Source organism: Oryza sativa, chromosome 1 (assembly GCF_034140825.1).
Source record: "Oryza sativa Japonica Group chromosome 1, ASM3414082v1".
Taxonomy (NCBI): domain Eukaryota; kingdom Viridiplantae; phylum Streptophyta; class Magnoliopsida; order Poales; family Poaceae; genus Oryza; species Oryza sativa.
In genome coordinates, this window is record NC_089035.1 from 36841316 (window position 1) to 36865570 (window position 24255).

At 46.4% G+C, this 24255-nt stretch overlaps 3 protein-coding genes and 1 pseudogene across 3 annotated transcripts; all 4 read left to right on the top strand.

The window, feature by feature from the left end:
- The first annotated feature begins 6045 nt into the window (after positions 1-6045).
- On the top strand, positions 6046-12601 carry LOC4327503 (mitochondrial Rho GTPase 1-like; annotated as a pseudogene).
- Positions 12602-13929: 1328 nt separating this feature from the next.
- Positions 13930-15659, top strand: LOC107281110 (aspartic proteinase CDR1-like). The gene is made up of 2 exons (XM_015784266.3): positions 13930-13944; positions 14112-15659. The coding sequence occupies exons 1-2, from the start codon at positions 13930-13932 to the stop codon at positions 14766-14768; spliced, it is 672 nt and encodes a 223-aa protein (XP_015639752.1). The 3' UTR covers positions 14769-15659.
- Positions 15660-16706: 1047 nt separating this feature from the next.
- Positions 16707-17334, top strand: LOC9270895 (cyclin-dependent protein kinase inhibitor SMR4). The gene has a single exon (XM_015789754.3). The coding sequence runs from the start codon at positions 16780-16782 to the stop codon at positions 17059-17061; it is 282 nt and encodes a 93-aa protein (XP_015645240.1). The 5' UTR covers positions 16707-16779; the 3' UTR covers positions 17062-17334.
- Positions 17335-20533: 3199 nt separating this feature from the next.
- On the top strand, positions 20534-23158 carry LOC9269325 (putative laccase-5). The gene is given in 6 exon segments (XM_015786812.3): positions 20534-20747; positions 20848-20999; positions 21109-21356; positions 21437-21565; positions 21648-22604; positions 22713-23158. Coding segments are annotated over 6 exon segments (1746 nt in total). The 5' UTR covers positions 20534-20618; the 3' UTR covers positions 22844-23158.
- Positions 23159-24255: the final 1097 nt, after the last annotated feature.

Here is a 24255-nt window from a genome sequence, read left to right on the forward strand (position 1 = left end):
ATATCGATGCCATATGGTTGTGGTCAAGGTTGTGCTGGCAGTTGCATTCATCGATATCGTGGTGTTTGTGGTGGGCGGCCTCGGAGGATCGTCACCACCGGCGGATGGGCAGGCAACAGCACCGACGAAGGCGCCGCCACGGGGATTCATCTACATTGACAGCAACGGTGATGACGACGGCGACGGCCACGGCGACGGCGACGGCGGAAGGGCGGCGAACTACACGCGCGGTGATGGCCGGAACGGAAGGGCGAATAGCTGGATTACGGCTCTGAGGAACGAGGAACACTAATGACGTGATTAGGGTAGAGAATACGATACAAGTTCGTAGGGCACTACTGGAATACGGAGGGTATACGCTAAGAAAAAAAAATCCAAATTGCTTTACTTTTTTCCGGTGCTTTAAAATTGGTGAGAATACAGGTGGCATCCATCTAGGATGGTGCCTCACGCGCTGAGGATTGGGGCTCCGCACGAGAGAATTTTTTTCCAATTCAGGGGTAGTTGGATGTTGAGTGTTGAGATCAATAAGCTGCCGCAGTACTATTTATCTAGACGCTGGCAGTCAGAGTCAAGACCAGACCTGTTGTAGGCCATCTTCATCTCTGCTCTGCTCCACCGGCAGCCTGAGGAGAGTCCAATAAACATGTCACAAATTCAGATAGCAACATTTTAAACATGCACAACAATTAAACGTTATTTGGAACCTCAGAATCAGTAATCCTGCAATCGTTTGGAAACGCATTAAAGTATCAAACTAAACAGAATTGGTATGTGGCAGCACTACGGATCTATCAGACAAACTACAACCTGTTAGCAACCCACAATGTGCCAAACAACTCCCCGTCGCATACAGATCATGCCAATGCTCATCAAAAGTTTAATGAAGATTAATTTGCATAGTTATGCAGCTTCTCAAGTAACCATTTTACAAACATATCGCTTAATTATGCTAGAAGCAAAGACCTGCATTTAGTTTGTTGATTTACCTTGGCAGCACCATCTTGTTGTATTGAACACGCACAGAGAGCATGTAGCCAAGCAATCCAGCAATGGCCATCATTACAAACCAGAAAAACATAGCCCCGATGGCATCGCCAGCCAAGACAAGGCAGCTCAGCGGCACACATAGGATGGAGCTCAGCAGCAGATACGGGCCAATATAGCACAACATGTAGCCAAGCTGATGAACCGAGACGAAGGCTTCAAACAGTAAGAACTTAGCAGTGAAAATCGCCCAGCAGTAGATGGCAATCCCTTCCAGAATCGAGAGAATGGTGACGAGCAGGGACAGTGCAGGAGGAGGCATCTTCACCAGAAGAGCTCCGGCCGTTGCCACGGCTAAAGAGAGCAAGGTAAAGAAGGCAGCAACACTACGGCGGTGCACCTTGAAGGAGCTCTCCTCCTCCTCGGTCAAGAAGGTTGGGGGAGCCATGTTCTTGGCCGTCGTCTCCTTGCCAATGTGCTGCAGGTGCTCGGCGTAGGCGTACCCGAGCAAGCCGGCCGTCCAGCCTGTGGCGAGGTGCATGACGGCGAACCCGGCGTCGGGGCCAGCGAACGTGTCGGCGGCGACGGCCACAAGGACGCCGTAGGAGACGCGGAAGAAGACTGTGGAGGGACGCATTGTGCGTGAGAGGCTGGAGATCAAGAAGAAGAGGTGGGTGCACATGAGGAGGGCGATCGTCCACAGGAGGGCCAGCGGGTCACCGGAGTGGCGGCGCAGCAGCGGCGGAGAGCATACGAGGAAAAGGAACGGGACTGAGATCAAGATTATGCGAGCTCGAATACGATTGGAGCCTTCATTGTAGACAGTGGTGACTCTGCGGCCTCGGCCCGATCGACTCGCCGGGGAGATCGTCGCCGAGCCCGAGTGGTCGCCGTCCGAGTCGCGCGACGGCGGCCGAATGTCGGAGGGATTGTCGTCGGGGGAGGATGAGTCACTCGCCACATGGGTGGTGTCGTCGATGGCGTCTCCCCGCAAGAAGTCCTCTGTCTTGGCGCCGGTGACGATCGACGGGGTCTTTTCACCGGTGATGGTCGACGGGGTCTTGGCGTCGACCTCGGCGTCTGCTTCGCCATCCGCGGCGATGGCCATCTCAGTGGTAGGGTACTAGGGTTGTGGACTTATGGGGTTGTAACCGCGAGCGGGGTGGCGGGTTTTATAATGGAGGAGGAGCTGCCCGTAGCGGGTAGCGGGGCGGAAGGAGAGGATTCGGATTACCCAAAAAGGAAAAAGGAAAGGCGTGCAAAGGAACAGGAAAGAGGAAAAAGGAAAGTAAAGGAAAAAAAATACGGTAACGCTAATTCGCTGCGCGTTAGGATTAATCGAGTGTGGATTCTAATCCCTCGAGGGGATATCCCCTTGTATATCTTTTTCTTCCAAATTTGATGCAAATAGTTGTGAAAAATTCTGAAAAAAATTGATAATGTAGAGTATAATGATACCTACTAGTCCACCAAAATTCATGTTCAAATTCGATCTACACATCGAGAAATAAAAAAGACAAATTTAGATATAAACAGTACGCTACTATTCATACGCTGAATTTGTATTTTTTATATCTCGACGTGTGAGTTGAGTTTGGACTTAAGATTTTGTGGAGTTGTATATATGTGTTGTATGAATGTTGTCAAATTTGTTCAGAATTTTTTATAACCGTTTAGATGGTTTTTAAGCAAACGAGGGAACATCCCCTCAAGGGGTAAGAATAGTTTCCCGAATTAATCCCCTTTTCCCTTTTTTCCGTTTCCTCCCTTGCAGGCCCGCTCCTCTCTCCGTTCCGTTTTTTCCCTTCTTCTCAGCCGTTCCCAGTACTTCTAAAAAAATACTACTATCGTTCCCAGCCCACCTCTCGTATTGCTTCTCTTGTAACAAAATTACTAGTCGAATAATTCCTATTGCAACCAGTTTCTCCTTCCTCGTAGAGAGGCCTTTCGATCTTAGTCTTACCCAGCGACGTCTTGCGCGGCCATCCGATTTATTCGAGAAGCGTCCTTTTATAAACAGATTGTTTGCAAACACATGCAATTAGTTTTGCTGTTTACCTTGACAGGACCATCTGGTTGTACTGAGCACGCACGGAGAGCATGTAGCCAATCAATCCAGCCATGGCCATCATCAGGAACCAGAAAAACATAGCCCCGACAATGGCATCGCCAGCCAAAACAAGATAGCTCATGAGGCATACAAGGAAGCTCACCAACAGATACGCGCCAATGTAGAACATCATGTAGCCAAGCTGATCGACCGTGACGAGGGCTTCGAACAGCGCAAACTTTGCAACGAAAACCGCCCAGCAGTAGATGGCTGTGCCTTCCAGAACCGAGAGATTGATCACGAGCAGGGACAGATCACGAGGAGGCACCTTCACTAGCAGAGCCATGGCCGTAGCCACAAGCATAGAGAAGACGGCGAAGAAGGTCACAACGCCACTACGATGTATCTCGAAGGAACTCTTCTCCTCCTCGGTCGAGAAGGTGGGGGGAGCCATGCGCATGGCCGTTTTCTCCTTGCCAATGTGCTGCAGGTGCTCGGCGAAGGCGTACCCGAGCAGGCCGGCCGTCCAGCCTGTCGCGAGGTGCATGACGGCGAATCCGGCGATGGGGCCGGCGAATGTGCCAGCAGAGATGGCCAGCAGGACGCCGTAGGAGATGTGGACGAAGACGGTGGTGGGACGCATTGTGCGCGAGAGGATGGAGATCAAGAAGAAGAGGTAGGCGGACATGAGGAGGGCGATCGTCCACAGGTGGGCCAGCGGCTCGCCGGAGTGGCGGCGCCGCAGCAGCGGCGGCGAGCACGCGAGGAACAGGATGGAGATAAAGCACACGCGAGCTCCAATCAGATCACTGCCTTCGTCGGAGAGACTGGTGGCTCTGGGGCCTCCGGACCGGATCATCGCCAAGCCCGAGCGGTCGTCGTCGACCGAGTCGCGCTCGCGCGCCGGCGGCGGGCGAACGCCGGAGGGGCTCTCGGGGAAGGATGAGTCGCTGGCCACATCGGAGGTGTCGTAGATGGCTTCTCCCCGAACCAAGTCCTCCGTCTCCGCGCCGGTGACGGTGATCTTGTCGCCGGCGACGGTCGTCGACGGGGTCTTGTCGTCACTGGTGATGGTCGGCGGGGTCTTGGCGTCGGCAAGGTGGACGTCGACAGCCTCGGCATCTGCTTCGCCATCTGCGGCGATGGCCATCTCAGTCGTTGTAGTGTTGTGGGGTTGTAAGGCCGGAGTGAGCGCAGGGCCGGCGACAGACCTCGGCGGCGGCGGTGGAGGAGGAGGAATTCGAGGTTTTGGCTTTGGGGAACAAGGCATTTTGCTCTGTGTGCAACACATGATGTCTGCGAGCCTGCGGCTGTGGGTCTTCCCGGTCACTATGTTTTGACTGTTTGATTTGTTGCCAAAACTAGCGAATTTTAATATGATGATAATTAAGATAGGATTTTATCATCATGCATTTATAAATATACAATAATAATTTGGTAGTTACATATATGTCAAGTTATAGTAGATTAAAATTTTAAATAACATACAAAATATGAACAAAATGATTTATTAAGATATTAACAACATAATCACGGATCCAAAGTTAGAAAACAACCTTGCTCTGTAAAATCTTAGATCCAAGAGCAAATCTACTGTACCTAAGGAGGTACCATAAGGTACTAAAAATTTAGTGTAAAATTTGGTACCTCATAATAACTAGATACCAAGAGATACCAAATTTATAATAGAAAAAGTGGTACCTCATGGTACCTCCTCAAGAACCGTAAAATTGCTCTAGATCCAAAGTTGTGCTAAAGAGGACCATAACCTTCCACTTACAAATCGTACTATAAAATTTGCTAAGAACTTAAACCAAACAATACCATCGTATTAGTGACTCCTTTGATATCTCGAGAATATCCCCTATTTTCTTGAATGTCATTATGAATTTTTTTACATGCTTCGTAAGTGTCATGTAGGATCCTAAGGCACTGTGACGTTTTAGAATTGGGTGCCACATTTTAGCAAGTTCGGGAAATTGAAATATATGTTAAGAGTTCAGGGATCTAGATGATACAACCAAACAAGTTTAGAGATGAATAATACAATTTTGTTAGATATACACCCCTCACATAGAGTTCACTCAACCAACACTTGTATTTCTCGTATATCCCAATGAGACAGGAGTTAGAACTTTCTAACACAACATTTGTACAGGTACGTACGTTTGGCGAAGGCATGTTCCCAAGTTATACTCACTTGTTTTTCACACGCGCATATTTTTTAAATTGTTAAATGATATTTTTTTAAAAAAATAGAAAACTTGTTTTAAAAATATATTAATTTACTCTTAAATTTTATGAAATATATTAATTTATTCTTAAATTTTATGAAATGTATTTATTTAATTATTTGTTAATGAGTTGTTTCATTTTACATGCGTAGGGAGAGTCTCCAACTCTTACATTCTATATTTGTATATATATATATATAGCTATACGTTCAACTTCTTGTATATTATTGCTTTGTGTCTAACTCTTTTGGAAAAAAAAATATTGTATATTCTTGGTTTGTGTCTATAACTCTCTTTGGAACAAAGAACTTACGCGCGAAAAAAAAACTTTTTCGTGTATCCTAATCTATATACAGCTCCACTTTAAAAATTTGCAGATATGTAGGAATATACTCTCTCCATCCTAAAATGTTTGACGCCGTTGACTTTTTTAAATATGTTTGACCGTTCGTCTTATTCAAAAATTTTAAGTAATTATTAATTTCTTTCCTATCATTTGATTTATTATTAAATATACTTTTATGTATACATATAGTTTTACATATTTCACAAAAGTTTTTGAATAAGACAAATGATCAAACATGTTTAAAAAAAATCAACGGTGTCAAATATTTAGGGAAGGAGGTGTCAAATATTTAGGGAAGGAGGTAGTATAAATTTGGAGATGATGAAGCCGTAATAAACCGAGCGACTTACTACTCTTTTTCTTCTCCTCCAAGACGAGGGGAGCATCTCAATCTGCAATAAGAGCGAAGCCCCGGTCCAAAGCAGATTAAGATATCAACTCATCGCGCCCAAAAACCCACACCCCCGTAGCCAAAACCCGCCGAGGAAGAGGGAGAGGAGCACACGCATGGCGCTCGCGGCGGCGCCCGCGAATCTGGCGGGCAAGCAGAGCTTGCGAGTCGTCGTCATCGGCGACCCTGGCACCGGCAAGTCCAGCCTCGTCGTGTCCGCCGCCACCGAGGCGACGTCCCCCGCGTACTGCCCCCCACCCGCCTCCCCGTCGACTACTTCGCCGACCGCATCCCCATCACCATCGTCGACACCTCCTCCAGGTCCTCCACTGCCCCTCACGCTAGATTTGCGGGTGTATTTTTTTTTGTTGGGGGATTTGTGGATTTTGATTCGTTGACAATTCTGAATTGCTGATTCAGCCCAGAGCAGAGGTCGAAGCTGATCGCCGAGTGCCAGTCGGCGGATGTGGTGGTGCTCACCTACGCCTGTGACCAACCTGCGACGCTGGAGCGGCTCAGCTCATTCTGGTTCCCCGAACTCCGGCGCCTCCAGGTGAGGCTCTGCACTCACTGCCGGAATTGATTGGTAATTTTGTGGATTAATTTTGTCCGCTGTGGCTCATGTTTTGTTCTGCTTGGCTCAGTTGGAGGCACCGGTGATTGTCGTGGGATGTAAGCTGGACCTGAGGGGTGAGGAGCAGGGAACTCTTGATGCCGTGATGGCACCCATCATGGTTGCATTCCGAGAGATCGAGACCTGCATTGAGTGCTCTGCGCTTCGCCAGATCCTGGTTAATATGTCTGCAGTCATAATTTTGTGTTGATAGGTTGCTCTGAGATAGGGATGCTTGGCACATTGCTGCACATAATTAAGTTAATAGCTACAACACTAGCTAGATCATAATTTTATTGTATTCTAGGCATGAACTTGTTGTACTTTTACTGGGCAATACTTTTATTATGTACTGTGTTTATTAGCTAACCAGTAGCACCAAGTTGGACAGACTAGAGTAATATTACCAATAATAATTAGAGCAGTTTTAAAAATTATGAAATATACAAGAAAGTATTACACGATATTCTGAATACACAGGGACATTCTCTCTGAATTTGGGTTTCTTTCTCAGAAAAACCCAGGCAACTCTATTATTCTTTGTTTATATAAATAAAAGTCGTATTATGTTTTGGGCCATAATTTATTTTACAATATAATATTGACATCTAGGGAATTAACATTCATGTGAAAGTACTTTGCAATAGAAATGCAATGGTATCATCTTGTATGGCAGTAAACATAGTAACATACTATATTTGTTAAGTCAATAGTTATAAATTTTGAATTTTCCAAATTCATGTGTGACTTGTAGTTATCAATGGAGGGAGTACATGATAATTCTGTCTGATGCTGTTAGGCTTGAGTCCATGGCCTTTCTCATCCATGACTGGCTGTTGTAGCGAGTCCAGCACGCTGCGCGCGCTATGGCGTGTTTCCCTCACCTGCCTAGTCTCCCGATACTTGTTTCCACAAATCGGTTGATGAAATTTGGCAGGTGTTGGACTGTTTGTATCAGTTGTACAATGAATTAGTTAATTATCGCATGAATTATTTGAACCATCAGATGCATTAAAAGTCCAGACATTGTGCTAGTCTCTAGCTAACTATAATTGCGTATGTTTGCAGGTTTATGAGGTCTTCTATTATGCACAGAAAGCAGTGCTTTACCCAACAGCTCCTCTATTTGATCAGGAGGCACAGATGCTAAAGTTACGCTGTATGAGGGCTTTGAAGCGTATATTTATTCTATGTGACCATGACAGGGATGGAGCTTTTAGTGATGTGGAGCTCAATGATTTTCAGGTTTGTAGCCACTAAAGCTGCCTTGGTTTCTTTGATTAGTGTAAGGCAAACTAATGCTTGCACTATCATTCTATTAATACTTCTGGTGATGTTAAGAATCTCCTTTTGGCTGCTTTACAGGTCATATGCTTCAATGCTCCTCTCCAACCTAATGAAATCATAGGCGTGAAGAGAACCATCCAAGAGAAATTGACTGAAGGTGTAAATGAAAATGGCCTTACCTTGACTGGGTTTCTTTTCCTTCATACCCTTATTATTGGGAACGGAAAGCTGGAAACTACTTGGACCGTGTTGAGGAAGTTTGGCTATGATAATGAACTCAAGCTTAGAGATGACCTCATTCCAGCAATTAAACGAGCTCCTGATCAAGTAATGTTGCCCTTTTGTTGCTTCCAGCTATCCTGTGTACTATCTGTATAAACTAGAGTAATTGTACATGTGCATGATCTTAACACTGATAGTTAATTGTTTTAGATTCTATAAATTGAGTTGCTCTGAATTCAGATTTTAGAGGTGAATTTATGAGAATTTAGGGTAATTGATCGTTTGTTATGCTTTTTATTTACAGTTTATATATACACCCTTTGGTATTTTCATCACTAACATTACTACTGTGGTAAAATATCCGCACTCTTAAGAACTCCTAAACTGCTCTAGAAAATGTGCTTGTAATTTGTTAGTCATTCAATTTGATGCGAATCTATGGTGTTAGCTTCACTAAGCATCTTCATGTTTGATATTTATCATACTTCTGGTTTATTATATATTTTGCTGATAATTAATTTAAAGTCAAATCATTTTTTTTGTTCCAAACCTTGGAATTGAAAAGTCAAGTCATTGATTTCTTGAGAGGGATCTTCAACATGTTTGACACAGACAATGTAAGTTCTATGCACTGATGTGATTGTTATTCTCCTGAATCGTATTCAACTCTTTGTTGTACTGAGCATTTTTTGTAATAAAAACTGTCATTTTACATTGATAATTTGAAAATGCCTTTTGGTATAATATCCAGGATGGAGCTTTGCAACCTGCTGAAATCAATGATCTTTTTTCAACCGCACCTGAAAAGTAAGAAGCTGATAGAACGCCCTTTCATGTTTAATAACTTGATACTTTCATTGTAACAAAAAGTTAGGTTACCAAAATTGTTAAATATTTCTTGTATTAATTTCTCTATTGGACTTGATGTAATGAAGATTCTTTGCATTAGAAGGGTGTGAAGAATTACTATTTAATAATCTGTCTGTTGATATTTCCTGTATCAATACTCTTCTATTGGAATTTCAGTCCGTGGTCTTCTCATCTGTACGAGAACTGTGCTGAAAATAATGTCTTGGGTGGTTTGTCGTTTGAAGGGTTCATCTCCAAGGTATTTTCTCAAACTTTGCATGATAAGAGTTGACACAACAATTGACAACCCTGTATTTTTTTGTTGATGGATTGACCTTTTAGCAAATTATTATTTGTTGATTGGTTTCAAAACAAGAAAGAGAAGCCCTTTCTCTATTCAGAACTCACACGCATTGTATTTATTGGTGTGGCTGTCCTGTAGCACTGTGCAAGATTCTTTCATGACTCTAGGAAACCCCATATTGTTGTTCTTTTAATCTCTATATTCATTGATCTGTGCATTCTGAGCATCAAAACTAGGTATGGAATAGATTGCTTACAGTGCATGTAAAGTATTAAGCAAATTAATCTGGGAGCAATCATATCTTGTATAAGGAGCACGCAGTGTTTAATATGAACTATATAATTTGTCTTGACAAACCTGTGGGGGTGTTGTTAGGCAGAAAATTGATCTTTGATTTCTAGAATTTTATTGTTGCTTTAATCTTGCGTTTGGAAAATACTGAATTTCCTTATTGGTCTGTTTTCTTTTATTGACTAATTATTCTGTAATTGCAGTGGACTCTTATGACACTTATACACCCGTCAAATAGTTTTGCCAACCTTATATATGTTGGCTATCCCGGCGATTTTGATTCGGCATTTACCACCACGAGGAAAAGGCGAGTAGACCGTAAAAAGAAGCAGACTCAGAGAAATGTGTTCCAGTGTTATGTTTTTGGTCCCAGACATGCCGGAAAGACTGCATTGCTACAATCATTCCTTAAAAGATATCACTCCATAGTATTTTATATCATGAACTTTGTTTGCCATGGTTATTTCTTCTGATATTCTCACTTTCACTCTTGGTCCTTGCAATAGGCAACCTTCCGATGCTCCTCCTGTCAATGGTGAACAATTTGCAGCAAATACTGTTGAACTGCCTGATGTAAGTATTCGAAATTCTTGATTTATTTTGCTCACACCATATGCAACCATTTTGATAGTTTTATTTTGAACAGTGCAACATTTACTCATGTATTCGTAAGTATTCTACAGTCTGAGATGACAGATACTCTTTAAACAATCCATATTCTTGTTTATTAAAAAATAAGTAACTAGCAACATATTTATATGAAACCATAATTGATCTGCATCTTAACACTTGATAATGTGTGTCACAAACAAGTTAGTTTCTAACTGTTTGGTCTGATTCAATAATTTTCTTCCACTGAAGGGGACTAGAAAGACACTTGTGATGCGAGAAATTTCTGAAGGTGATGTTGGACCATTACTATCAGATAAGGAATCTTTGGCACCCTGTGATGTAGCAGTAATTGTTTATGATAGGTATGCTATCCACTGAATTATCCCCCTCTTTATTCATGGCCATAAGTTTTGTCAGTTGCATTTTTCTTTCATGGTCACTGAATTCTTCCTTTTTATTCATGACAAAAATCCTCAATACACAGTTTTCAGTAGCAGCACTCCTTTCCCATTAGCTATAGCAGTATGATTTGTTTATAAACCTGGCATACTATGAGAGAACTTTATTTTTGCTTTAGATGAAATCAATTTTGTTGTTGTGATGCATTTGTATTAACCCCAGTGACAAAAACAGAAACCAACTGCCAACAAAAAGAGAAATTTCAGTCCCCCAAAAAATAAAAAACAGAAATTTCTCTTGTTTTAGAGACACGTCAACATCTTGTGGTAGCTATCAAGGGATCTAAACAAACTAGCAGTAACTGGAGGTCCACAGTTTGGTAGGACTGGCAAATAACATATGCTGATGGTAATCTAAATATAGACTTGAAACCAACAGCTAACTGCCTGGGTACTGGTATGGGATGTTCATCTCCACAAGGAATATGAATTAGCAGTACACCACTTAAATAGAATAACCGACTACACGATACTGTCAATTGGCTCGTTGAAGTGACTGACTTTAATCCTTTATCCTGTCAATTGGTTTAAATATTCGTTGTTCTATGCGAGCCCTCCTGCTGACAGTTCACAGATTCAGGATTGAACCAATGTAGTAATTCAGAAGTTCGACACATAAATATTGTTTATTCAGATGTACCTCTCTCTATATTATCTATTCAGTTGTACCTAATTTTCTGCACACAAAATGTGATGCTGTTGAAATGGCAGTGGTGATGAAGTTTCTTGGCAAAGAGCAAGAGAATTGCTTGTACAAGTGGCCACACGGGGAAAAAACACTGGCTATGAAGTTCCTTGTCTGATAGTTGCTGCTAAGGATGACCTCGACCAATCTCCGTTGGCTCTGCAGGACTCAACTAGAGTAAGCTTCAATACAATATTGATTCATTTTTAAACTGTTATATTTTATTTACCTCTGAGAATCATTTGTCCTTTTTGGCACAGTTGGTTGGTTGAACTGGAATTAGATATTTGAATGAATCAGTCCCCCCACCCTTTTTTTTTTCTTTTGCTTTTGCTAATTGGAGACCACCATGCCAGTGGTTGTTTCTGCTGCCTCATGGAAAAACTCTTGATCAAACTGTGTCGTTCCAAGTCAACATTCATACAAATGGACTGATTTGTCAATATTGTCTACTATTGCCACCAGTTTTCTTTATGTCTGATCTCTACAGCTATGGATTATTTTCAGTTGTTTTAATTCAATAAAATCATGTACTTGTAGGTGAGCCATGACATGGGAATCGAAACACCAATTCCTATTAGTGTAAGGTTGAGGGATTTGAACAATATTTTCTGCCGGATAGTCCATGCGGCGCAGCAGCCTCATTTGAGCATCCCAGAGACTGAAGCTGGGAAAACACACAGGCAATACCGTCAACTTCTGAACCGTTCCCTCACGGTTGTCTCAGGTAAGTTAGTGTCAAGCTTCTGCCTCTAAAGTGTGTTTCTGTATTTGCCTTTATGCTCTGGCACAAATCGATCATGCCAATTACTACAGAATAGTAAGAGCACAGGTTTAGTAAGACAATAAAATCTAAAAGTAATAGTTATTTATGATTTTGAGTTGAAACTGAATAGTGGTTTTATCTTAAGTTGGTTGAGTTCTAACACAACTGATGGTGTGCCAATAATTTGCAGTAGGAGCGGCTGTTGCAGTTGTGGGCGTAGCTGCTTACCGGGTTTACGCAGCTAGGAAGAACGCGTCATCTTGAAGCTCTCCTGGACAGTGATGAAATGCTACTCTCCTGGACACTGATGAAATGCTGCTATTCCCCTCACTGCCCAACAACAGGATAGATTAGATTATTTTTATTGCTTGTTGAGCTTCGTAACATGCTGTTTTCTCTTGCAACATCGTTTATGTAAAGATATATACTCAGTTAAAATCACACTGGCTGGGAAAAGGGAATGTATATACTCGATATGTCCATGTTGCGTCGCCTATTGAATTTCAGTACGTCCCATGAGCCATTTTTGAACTGACTCTAAAAGATATATTATAGACAGTTCTATAAAAGAAAACCCTCCAAAAAGTTATTTAAAAAATCTTCCGTATTGGGATATCATTACAGAAAGTTCAACTACACAACTGTCTGTGGCAGTCTAACAGATAGAGGAGGAGTGCTTGGTCTCTTGGTAATTTCGACGCGAATCGCAAGTTTGCAACCCCACCAGTTACAAAAAATAGGGTTGTGTTTAGTTATTGTGCCAATTTTTTTTCAGTATACGGACACATATAAAGTACTCCCTCTATCCTTTAATATAAGGGATTTTGATATTTTGCTTACAATATTTGACCGCTCGTCTTATTCAAAAAATTTTGGAATTATTATTTATTTTATTTGTGACTTACTTTATTATCCAAAATACTTTAAGCTCAACTTTTTGTTTTTGATATTTGCACATATTTTTTTAATAAGATGAGTGATCAAACAGTGCAAGTAAAATGTCAAAATCCATTATATTAGGGGACGGAGGGAGTATTAAATATAGACTAATAACAAAATAAATTTTAGATTCCGTCCGTAAACTAGGAGACGAATTTATTAAGCCTAATTGATCCGTCATTAGTAAACGTTTAATGTAGCATCACATTGTCATGTCATGGTGTAATTAGGCTCAAAAGATTTATCTCGCGATTTACATGCAAACTGTGCAATTGATTTTTTTCCGTTCACATTTAATGCTCCATGCATATGTCTAAACGTTTGATGTGACGGAAAAGTTGGAAGTTTGAAAAAAAAATTTAAATCTAAACACAGCCTAGGTAAGATACACGATTTTGATATCATTCATGTCACCTCAAAGTAGAAAAAAGAAAAACAAGAAGGAGATATCATTAATGTCATCTCAAAGTCAAAAAAGGAAAAGAAAAAGAAGAAGAAGAAGAAGAACGAAACAAAGGCTGGTTTAGTTCCTAACTTTTTCTTCAAACTTTCAACTTTTTCATCACATCAAAACTTTTTTACACATACAAACTTCTAACTTTTCCGTTACATCATTCCAATTTCAATCAAATTTTTCAATTTTAGCGTGACCTGCACACACCCAAAGAAGGCGCTCGAAACGGCCCGACGAGGCGAAGGCGCCTTTTATTCCGTGGAAAAAGTACACCGAAGGTCCCTCAATTTGTTATCGAGTTACAAAATCGTCTCTCAACCACAAAATCAGATACCCGATGTCCCTCAACTAACAAAACCATTCACTTATCCTCCGGTGGTTTTGACGCTGGTTTTATCTGACGTGACGGCTGAGTCAGCGTGGGACCCACGTGGGCCTCACATGTCAGAGTGCCAGGTCATCTCTCTCCTCCCCTCTTCTCTCCCTTCCTCATCTCTCTCTGACTTCTCTCCAATTTGTTGCGACGCGAGCGACACGGCTGCGGTGATGGTGGCGACGAGCGACGCGGCAGCGGTGGGGGGAGGAGCTGCGGGCGGGCAGTGGGGGAGGGGCGGCGGGGGTAGGAGCGCCGCGCGGGCTCCCCCGCCGGCCGCCACCCACGACCACGAGGCGGCGTGGGCAGCGTCAAGTTCGGCGGCTCCACCGCGACGGCCGGCTCGTTCCCGGCCGACGGGCTAGTCGGGCTCGGCGGCGGCGCGGTCTCCCTCGTGATGCAGCTCGGTGGCGCGGCGTCGCTCGGCCGAAGATTCTCCTACTGCCTCGTCCCGCACTCCGTCAACACTTCATCGGCGCTCAACTTCGGCGCCCTCGCCAATGTCACCGAGCCCGGCGCGGCGAGCACGCCGCTCGTCGCCGGGGACGTGGACACGTACTACACCGTGGTCCTCGACTCCGTCAAGGTCGGCAACAAGACCGTGGCATCGGCGGCGAGTTTGCGCATCATCGTGGACTCCGGTACGACGCTGACATTCCTCGACACAGCTCTGATGGGACCACTCGTCGACGAGCTCTCCCGCCGGTGCAGTCGCCGGATGGGCTGCTGCATCTGTGCTACGAGGTGGCCGGGCGGGAGGTGGAAGCCAGAGAGAGAATCACAAATCACATCGATAAACATCTCTAGAAGTCCATCTTGTTCAGATAATCACAGTACTTATGTAGAAAGGATAGTAAGATACAGAAATGCAAAAATAAGCTGTGTTACTCCTGCAAATTGCAAGTGAACAGAACAATCTCAAGCTAAGCTGTTCTTTAATCAGAAGAACAGGATATGAACAAGCAGAATTTCAAGATATTTTGTGGCGCCGGTTTCGCTTTCTTACCTCGCTATAGATTCTGTGAGAGATCAAATTACATGACCCATAAATTGTAGAGCAATGCAGGAGTAACACTCCCAGCTGAGAAATTGATTGATGTATAACACTCCGATCTTCGATCTTCGTTAGGCGATGCAATGAGAGAATTCAGAATTCTCACCAACAGCCAGCTTGCTAGAATAGAGTATGAGTTACTGATCTTGAATGACCTCGTGTGTACAGCCAACAGGAAGCAAACCGAACAGGCGAGTCCGGACTTGACGCTGGAGTTCGGCGGTGGCGCTGAAGCAGGAGAACGCGTTCGTGACGGTGCAGCAGCGGACGCTGTGCCTGGCGATCGTGGCGACAACGGAGCAGCAGCCGGTGTCCATCCTCGGGAACCTTTGTCGCCGCCGACTGCGCGGGGAGCGGCCGGCCGGCGGAGGAGACGAGCGGCGGGCAGGCGCGCTGCGGGAGCGGGACGGGGAGAGCGAGGACGCCGCCGCCGTCGTCGTCCATGGCCGCAGATCTCGCGCCCGCGCTGTCAGCGGCGTCGCCGGCGGGAGTATGTGATTGCGGGGCAGCGGCGGGCGGAGCAGGCGATGGCGGGCGGAGCGGGCACGACGACGAAGACAGCTTCTTCCCGCGTCGGCGCCGCCGGCCGCCTCTCCCTTCTCAAGCGTCGCAGCCGCCGCCGCCTCCCTTATCCCGTATCGTCGTCGCCGCCGCCTCCCGGGCTTCTCCGATGGTCCGACCTCCGAGGTCGCACGCGCCGCCGCTGGACCTCCTCCCCAACGCCAGCCGCCCTGCAGAGAGGAGAGAAATGAGAGAGATCAGGAAGGGAGAGAAGAGGGGAGGAGAGAGAAGACCTGGCACTCTGACATGTGGGGCTCACGTAGATCCCAAGCTGACTCGCCATCACGTCAGACAAAACCAACGTTAAAACCAACGTTAAAACTACCAGAGGATCTAAAGTTCGAGGGACGCCCGGTATCTGGTTTTCGCTTGAGGGACGATTTTGTAACTCGATAACGAATTGAGGGACCTTCAGTGTACTTTTTCCTTATTCCGTTGTCATGGGCTCATTGTAACTGGTTGGCCCACTTGAGAACTGGAGAGGCCTATGTTATGGGCCTTGGCTTACGATAGGGCCCACCCGACGGCGAGCCGTCCGCGTACGGGGTCAACGCACCGAGCAACGGATTCACACCGGACCACGCGAGCTCCTTCCGATGCGGGGCCCACGTGCCCAGGAATCCGAGGCGGAAGGGATCATTCCAACAGCTGGGAGATCTCCGGCGCCCCGCACCCGGTTCAGGTGGACCCACGACTCCGCAACTCTAGCTCGGCCCCGCGTCCCGCGGGGCGCACCAACACCCGGACCACGCGACGAAGCGGAGTCGTGGATATGGGTGGCGCCCGGGCCCACCGTATTCGCTGAACCCATCACTTCCCGTACACCTGGCACCCCTACACTCCCGCACACCGCAAACGTAAACGCAGTGGAATCCAAGGCGACATTGTCCTCCTTTATCCAAAAACAACCCTGTATAAGACCCTTAACTTACAAATAGCCCCTTACATCGTTGTCAGGGAGGACTTATATCTAAATATGGATAATGTTTGTCCTTAGTTGAAAGAGTTTCAAACCCAAACAGTGGCCGGTGGCTTCCCGCCTCTCCCCGCGCGTTTTCCCGCTTGAATTCGTTCCGCAATCCGAGGGCGGGTAGGGCTCCACGTCACCGATCCAGCTCCTCCTTGCGGTGTAAGGAGCCGTCCAATTCCGTCCTTTGCAAGCCAAATTCCTCCCGCCGCCGCCGCCGTCTTCGCCTCCTTTATAATCTCCCTTCTCCGCCGTCTCCTCCCAAGTTCCCTCCCAAATCCCCCATTTCAAAAAAGGGAAACCAAATTTCTCGGCGAGGAGGAAAAGAATCCTGCAATGGAGAGCAAAGCAGAGGCGTTGGCTGCGGCGGCTGCGGCGGCGGCCGCGGCAGCATCGGCGGCTTCTACCGGAGGAGGACACGCGTGCGGCGGATGGGAGACGCCGAAGCGGGAGGAGTGCCGCATCCCGGCGACGCTGCCCTGCCCCGCGGCGCCGAGGAAGGCCGTGCCGGACTTCGGGAAGAGGCGCGGCCCGCCCAAGAACGGCTACTTCCAGCCCCCCGACCTCGAGGCCCTCTTCGCGCTCGCGCCGCGCCGCCAGGCCTCCTCGTGCGCTTGATTTTGAAGCTTCGGCTGCGGCGGCGGCGGCGGGGAGCTCTGGTCTAGATTAATTTTGGGATCTGTAGATACTTCGCTATGTTTCTCTTCTGTTGTACTCTAGGTATTAGTAGTGGATTAGGGATGGGCAAGAGGAGGGTTTAGGGAGTAGGAGGTAGGTATGTAGGTGATGGCGGGGCTTGAGATGAAATGAGATTATCAGAGCTCATAATCATACTGTTTTTGTATTCCTTCAGATGATAAAATCTTTTCCTGGCACCTGCTTAGTTGGGCATTTTTGCACTCTCTCTCTCTCTGCTGATGTTATTGGTTCTTGAGGTGATTGATATGAAATCATGTACTCATGCAGCAGTAGACTTTGATTAAGACCTTTAATGGCGTCGACATCGGCGGCGGCAGCAGATTGTTGCTTGAAGATTGTGGCCTCCGGGACGTCGTGGTTTGCTCTTTTCTGAATATCTGTTACAGCCCACAGGGGAATAGCTGTATACCGGCAGTTCTTTTTTTTTTGCTTCACTTTCATCCGCGGCATCTGACTAGGTAGGAATAGGATAGTGATCACCGATCATGTTGTAGTAGCTTGAAGGTTTGAAAAGGTCCCTGGTTGATTCATTGATTCATAAGCAGTAGTACTGCAGTTCAGTCTTGTCTTGTGTTTACTGCTTGTACCAGCAATGGACTCGCAAAAACCGTAGTTTTACTGCTGAGATAGTCCAGGTTTCGTTTTGCCAAGGAATTAATACGGGCGGGAGGAAAGCAGAGCAGTGTGTGCGTTCGTTCTTGAATCTGGATGCAGTTAATGCGGCTGTGGGAGAGAGCCCTGCCTCTGCAGCATGGTGTGTCTTTGCCTCCTCCCTAGCTGGAGCTAGGTACGGTGTACCACTAGTAGGAGAAATTGCAAATGCATGTGGCCAATGCGTGTGACTAGTGTCAGGGCTTCATGAGAACAATCCGTGGTCCTGAATCAAGCAAAGCTATAGACAGAAAGGAGAGAAGGGAAGATCCTGGTGACACGGACAGCTTCGAGATTCTGTGACCGACGAGTCGACAAGGACACAACGTATGCTCGCCATCTCGCCGCGGTGCCGCCTGTTGGGCGAACGGCGGGGGCGCATGTGTGGTGTTGGGTGGACGAGGACGACACGCCCCGTGAGGCCGTGACTTCGTGAGGGCAGCGAGAGGAGGCCGGGGAGCGTACGCCATACGTGCAGCGTGCGGGGACACCGGGCAGAATGAGCCGGGTGTGCAATTGCAAGCAGCACGGACATGGCCATGTGATGCCCCCACGACAAGTGTTGCAAGTGAGATCGATCGATGCCAGCAATTTTTGTTTCTTCTCTAGAAAAAGTTTTTTTTTTGCCCGTGCTTGCAGAATGATATCCATACACCTATGCTCGCGATAGGTCGAGAGTAGTTTTCTCAACGACTAACACTTGCGACTTGCGAAACGTCGATCAGTCGGGGCCTTGGCTACAACAAGGACAGCAACTCGGCACCGGCCAGCCTCGATTAGTGCAGGTAATTTCGCCCGCAATCTATGGCTCTTGACAGAGGCAGAGAGTTCGTTGCAGCAACCAGTAGTATTATATAGTTAATTTATACAGAAAGATTGCACATTAGCACGAGGAAAGTGCAGCAAAGGAGGCCCCCTCAACAACTCCATGACGGCTGTGGAAACTTTCGTCAGGAACTGTTACTTTACCTTGAAGCCAGGCACAAATTCTGTCGTAGAACCACATCTAACTGGTGACACAAAAGTATTTTGTCCCATCGCAACTAACACGATGAGTTGTGCTAATCTAGTACTCACAGGACCATAACGCACAGTAGCTCGAAAAAACTCTTTTTGTCAGCCATAAAGAACACCTGGTTCATATTAAAAACTAGCAATGTGCAGAGTTCCATATCAGGGAATGCAAAGGTTTAGGCGTTGTGGCTAATAATGGCGGTTGCTTGTGTTCTAATCAAACACCAACAGATCTCCATGCAAAATGTCCCCTCTTACCTCCAGCCTCCAATTACAGGATGATTCTTCTCCTCGTGCCCTGAACTCCTCTTGCTTATGCCAAACGTACTTATACCAAAGCTGACAACATTCCCAATATGAGACAAAAATAAGCAATTTTTTTTCGCACTGCCTCATCTAGGTTTCCATATTATTGTCCAGATAACCCAGCTGAATGTTTGTCACCTGGAAGAAGATGAAGAAGGTGCCAAATTTATTTAATCCTAGTTCATTGAGAAAGCAGGCCTATATAAGCCTACACCAGCAAAAATTAAGTACTGTAATACCTGGATAGCTGCTTATGGTTGGTTTGGTTTGTTACCATGCCAAAATATTGACACTATCAAAACCTGTCAAGTTTTGGCTTTGTCAAGATTTTGGCAACACATGTGTAATTGGCATATTTGTTGCCATGACAAACAATTCGTTTATGCTAATTATATTTGACTGGGCCCCAATTTAACAAGGCGACACAAGCATGTCAAGTTAAATCCATATCGGAAAAGCCGCTTGGCCAACAGCCTTCTGTTCACTTGATTTGGATGACTGGATGAAATGAATCATATATAGAAAAAAACATAAAAAAAGAATGTTCTGGCTCCACTTCAACAACTTGCACACAAGCTCCAAGCAACGTAACGGCACTATTTAGTTCCTTTCTTTTTCCTTTTTTCTTTTTGTTCCGACAACAATCTCCCAAAAAACAAATTCTTGAGAAACAAAGAACTAGAGGAAAAGGTTGATGAAGTTTTATAGAATTGACCTGGAGGGCCATGCATGGTTAGCTTCAAAGGCTCACAAATAAAAAGGCGCATGCAAGGTAATGCAGCGGAAGTTGATCTAAGATAAGAAAGGTGACAAATAATGTTGTTTTTTACAAGCAGGAAGCATGACCTCCTAAAGCAAGCCTTTCATGATCCAATTAGGAATTGATATTTCACCTTCTATGCCTTCTGTGAAAATTAACTGGCTCTCAAAGTCATATATTATTATGCTTTTTTCATCAAAAAGTTATATAGGTATGCTTCATAGGGAGGACAACACACTATACTACTAGATAACAGCACCAATCTTAACATTGCAGCTTATTACACACGCCTCTTGGTTTCTTTTTCCAAAAAAAAAACACCAGAATATGTTTTAGTTAATTAATATAGTAGTCCATTGTAAATCACTAAATTAGTGTGGTCATCGCATACTCGCATGGATGTAGCAATACATCTGAAAATTAGCTGCCTTGCCGAAAACTGCAATTCGATATACTCAATAGACAGCAAGCAGGCCCTCTGCACTCCCTAGCCAGGTGCACAAAGCAGGAGCAAAGAGTGGCCCAATAGCAGTTTTTTTCTATGGACTCCTACCAACTCGGCCAACCACTACCACGCTGTGACCTCCCACCATGCAGGGCACGAACCCATGATGATCCCCTATATAGAGAGCCCGTACTCATTTCTCGCCAAGTGCACCACTTCACTCTTGCTTCCAAGTGCAACCACAAAACCAGTTCAAAAGCTGCGCCCCGGCAGCCGCACGGCTTGGGCTGGGCATCCGAAATGGGCACTCCCCGTGGCCTACGAAATGCCGGCTCCTCCTCCTCCGCATGCCGCTTCCTCGCCGCCTTTGCCGTCCTCCTCGCCTTGCCGACGCTCACCGCCGGCCTTACCCGTCACTACACGTTCAATGTACATCTCTAACGAGCATGATCGATATACGTACATGGCCGGCCGTGTCGATCCATTCTTGATGTGTGGCTGCATTGATGTTTCTGGCCGTGTTCTGCAGGTGCAAATGACGAACGTGACGCGGCTGTGCGTGACCAAGAGCATCCCGACGGTGAACGGGCAGTTCCCGGGGCCGAAGCTGGTGGTCAGGGAAGGCGATCGCCTCGTGGTCAAGGTGCACAACCACATGAACTACAACGTCTCGTTCCACTGGTAATGCCAAACACCATCGCACACATTCTTGCGCAATCCCGCAACGTATTCATGCAATTCGATCGTGTGTGATCGATCTCATGACGATGGCAATGATATGTGCGTGCAGGCACGGGATCCTGCAGCTGCGGAACGGGTGGGCGGACGGGCCGTCGTACATCACGCAGTGCCCGATCCAGGGCGGGGGCAGCTACGTGTACGACTTCACCGTCACCGGGCAGCGCGGCACGCTGTGGTGGCACGCCCACTTCTCCTGGCTTCGCGTGCACCTCTACGGCCCTCTCGTCATCCTCCCCAAGCGCGGCGAGGGCTTCCCGTTCCCTCGCCCCTACAAGGAGCTGCCTCCCATCATGTTCGGTACGTGACGCCTCTCCCCTGTGTGATGGCACTTGAACTTGAAATTGTGACGGTGTTTCGTAATGCGTACACTTGTGTAGGTGAGTGGTTCAATGCGGATACGGAGGCTGTCATCAACCAGGCCCTGCAGACGGGAGCAGGCCCTAATATCTCCGACGCCTACACTTTCAATGGGCTTCCTGGCCCGACTTATAACTGCTCGTCCAAAGGTGAGATGCTCTGTCCTCTCCTGATTGGCCCATGAATTAATCACGGATTTGTCTGTTTATGTCTCTATGATGCTCGTGGCAGACACGTACAAGGTGAAGGTGCAGCCAGGGAGGACGTACCTGCTCCGGCTGATCAACTCGGCGCTCAACGACGAGCTCTTCTTCGGCATCGCCAACCACACGCTCACCGTCGTCGAGGCGGACGCCAACTACGTCAAGCCGTTCACCGCCAAGACGCTCGTCATCTCGCCGGGGCAGACCATGAACTTGCTCCTCACCACGGCGCCCAACCCGGGTTCCCCGGTCTACGCCATGGCCATCGCGCCATACACCAACACGCAGGGCACGTTCGACAACACCACCGCCGTGGCCGTCCTCGAGTACGCCCCGACTCGAGCGAGCGCCACCGGAAACAACAACCTCCCCTTGCCGCCCCTGCCGCGGTACAACGACACCAACGCGGTGGCCAACTTCTCGAGCAAGTTCCGCAGCCTCGCGACCGCGCGGTACCCGGCGCGCGTGCCGCGGGCCGTCGACCGCCACGTGCTCTTCACCGTCGGCCTCGGCACGGACCCGTGCCCGTCCAACCAGACGTGCCAGGGCCCGAACGGCACCAAGTTCGCCGCGTCCATCAACAACAACTCCTTCGTCCGCCCCAGGGTGGCGCTCCTGGAGGCGCACTGCCAGCGCCGGTACGCCGGCGTGCTGATGGCCAACTTCCCCACCGCGCCGCCGCACCCGTTCAACTAAACCGGCACGCCGCCCAACAACACGTTCGTGACGCACGGCACGAGGGTGGTGCCGCTCGCGTTCAACACGTCGGTGGAGCTGGTGCTGCAGGGCACGAGCATCCAGGGCGCCGAGAGCCACCCCTTGCACATGCACGGCTTCAACTTCTTCGTCGTCGGCCAAGGGTTCGGCAACTACGACCCCGTGAACGACCCGGCCAACTACAACCTCGTCGACCCCGTCGAGCGCAACACCGTCAGCGTGCCCACCGGCGGATGGGTCGCCGTTCGGTTCCTCGCCGACAATCCCGGTAAGAATCTCGGCATCACATTTGGCAAAATCTTGGTTTGCATCGACTTCCGTTGACTCCGAATGCAGTGACGACAGCTAGCTGACATGTGGTGCATGTGTGTGGCAGGGGTGTGGCTCATGCACTGTCACTTCGACGTGCACTTGAGCTGGGGCCTGTCCATGGCGTGGCTGGTCAACGACGGCCCTCTGCCGAGTCAGAAGATGTTGCCGCCGCCGTCGGATCTTCCCAAGTGCTGATGGCTGATCCAATGGCCGGGCCGGGACAGATTGTTTGCGAACGTTTTGCTGTGTGCGCCTTCGCGTTCCGTTGTGTTTGACGTACAAAACTCTTTGATTTGGACCGACTTAATTTTAACTGGTGTGTGCCGATTTTGTGGCAAGTGTTTGGGGGTTTTGCCCCCGTGCTTAATTCCTCTTTCAAAACAGAATAAGATGTAAGCAACTCGGTTCTGTTGGTATTTTTTTTCGTGGGCATTTGTTATTGGTGTGTACACAGTCGAATCCATAATGTACCAGATAACTTCTATATTTAATTGTTTTGGTTTTTGATCATTTCAATATAAAAAATGGCTTAAGCTCGAGAGTAAGAAAAGCGATCACATTATCTTACTATCTGTTATAAAACCAGCCCCGAAATCGACGTCGGTAGCTAAACGCGGAAGAAAACGCCATAGGAGATCCAAAACGACAACGTCACCGAGATACGATATTTGGTAACGGAGTTCAGCCGTAGCCTACATCTCCAGGGCACTGATTACGGGCGCTCCTCTCCGATCTAGCATATTACAGCGTATCAGAGTTACAACGACTCACGGTCGGTTGACGCAGGCAACCGCTCCCTCTCGCTATGCTAAGTCACCATGCGGTTACAACAAGCACGCCCCTCTATTTATGAGAGATCTTAGGATAGAGTCCGACTCATACTCTAGTCCTAATACCTATTACAACTCCAAGTCCTAAATTGTAACCAACTACGTACACATATTCGACACAAACTCTAACACTATCTACAATTGGAGGAAAAAAAACGTTGCTATCTACTATACACGTAATCGGAGATGCTATAAACATTACTCAACATGCTTTTTGGGACAAAATCACAATTATTTCTAGCATTGTGATCTGTTACGTGATTCATGCTTCAGACGAGCTATTAGGTGGTTAGGTTTCAAGGTAAGGAGGGTGAGGGATGAGGAAGTTCAGAAATGCTACCCCCCCTCTCCCCCTTCCTCCACCTGGTTTCCTTTTTTGACACCGCATTACTTTCCTATTTTAGTAAATTTATACACCTAAAGTTTATACACCTCAAGTTTATACATCTAAAGTTTAGATACCAAAAGTTTATATATCCGATTCAAATTTGAATTTGAATTCAAATATTTTTTTTATATATAGTATTTCTATACATCTAAAGTTTATAGACCTAAAGTTTATATATCCGATTCAAATTTGAATTTGAATTATATCCGATTCAAATTTGAATTTGAATTCAAATATTTTTCATATATAGTATTTCGATACATCTAAAATTTATAGACCCGATTCAAATTTGAATTTGAATTATATCCAATTTAAATTTGAATTTGAATTCAAATATTTTCTATATATAGTATTTCTATACATATAAAGTTTATAGACCCAAAGTTTAT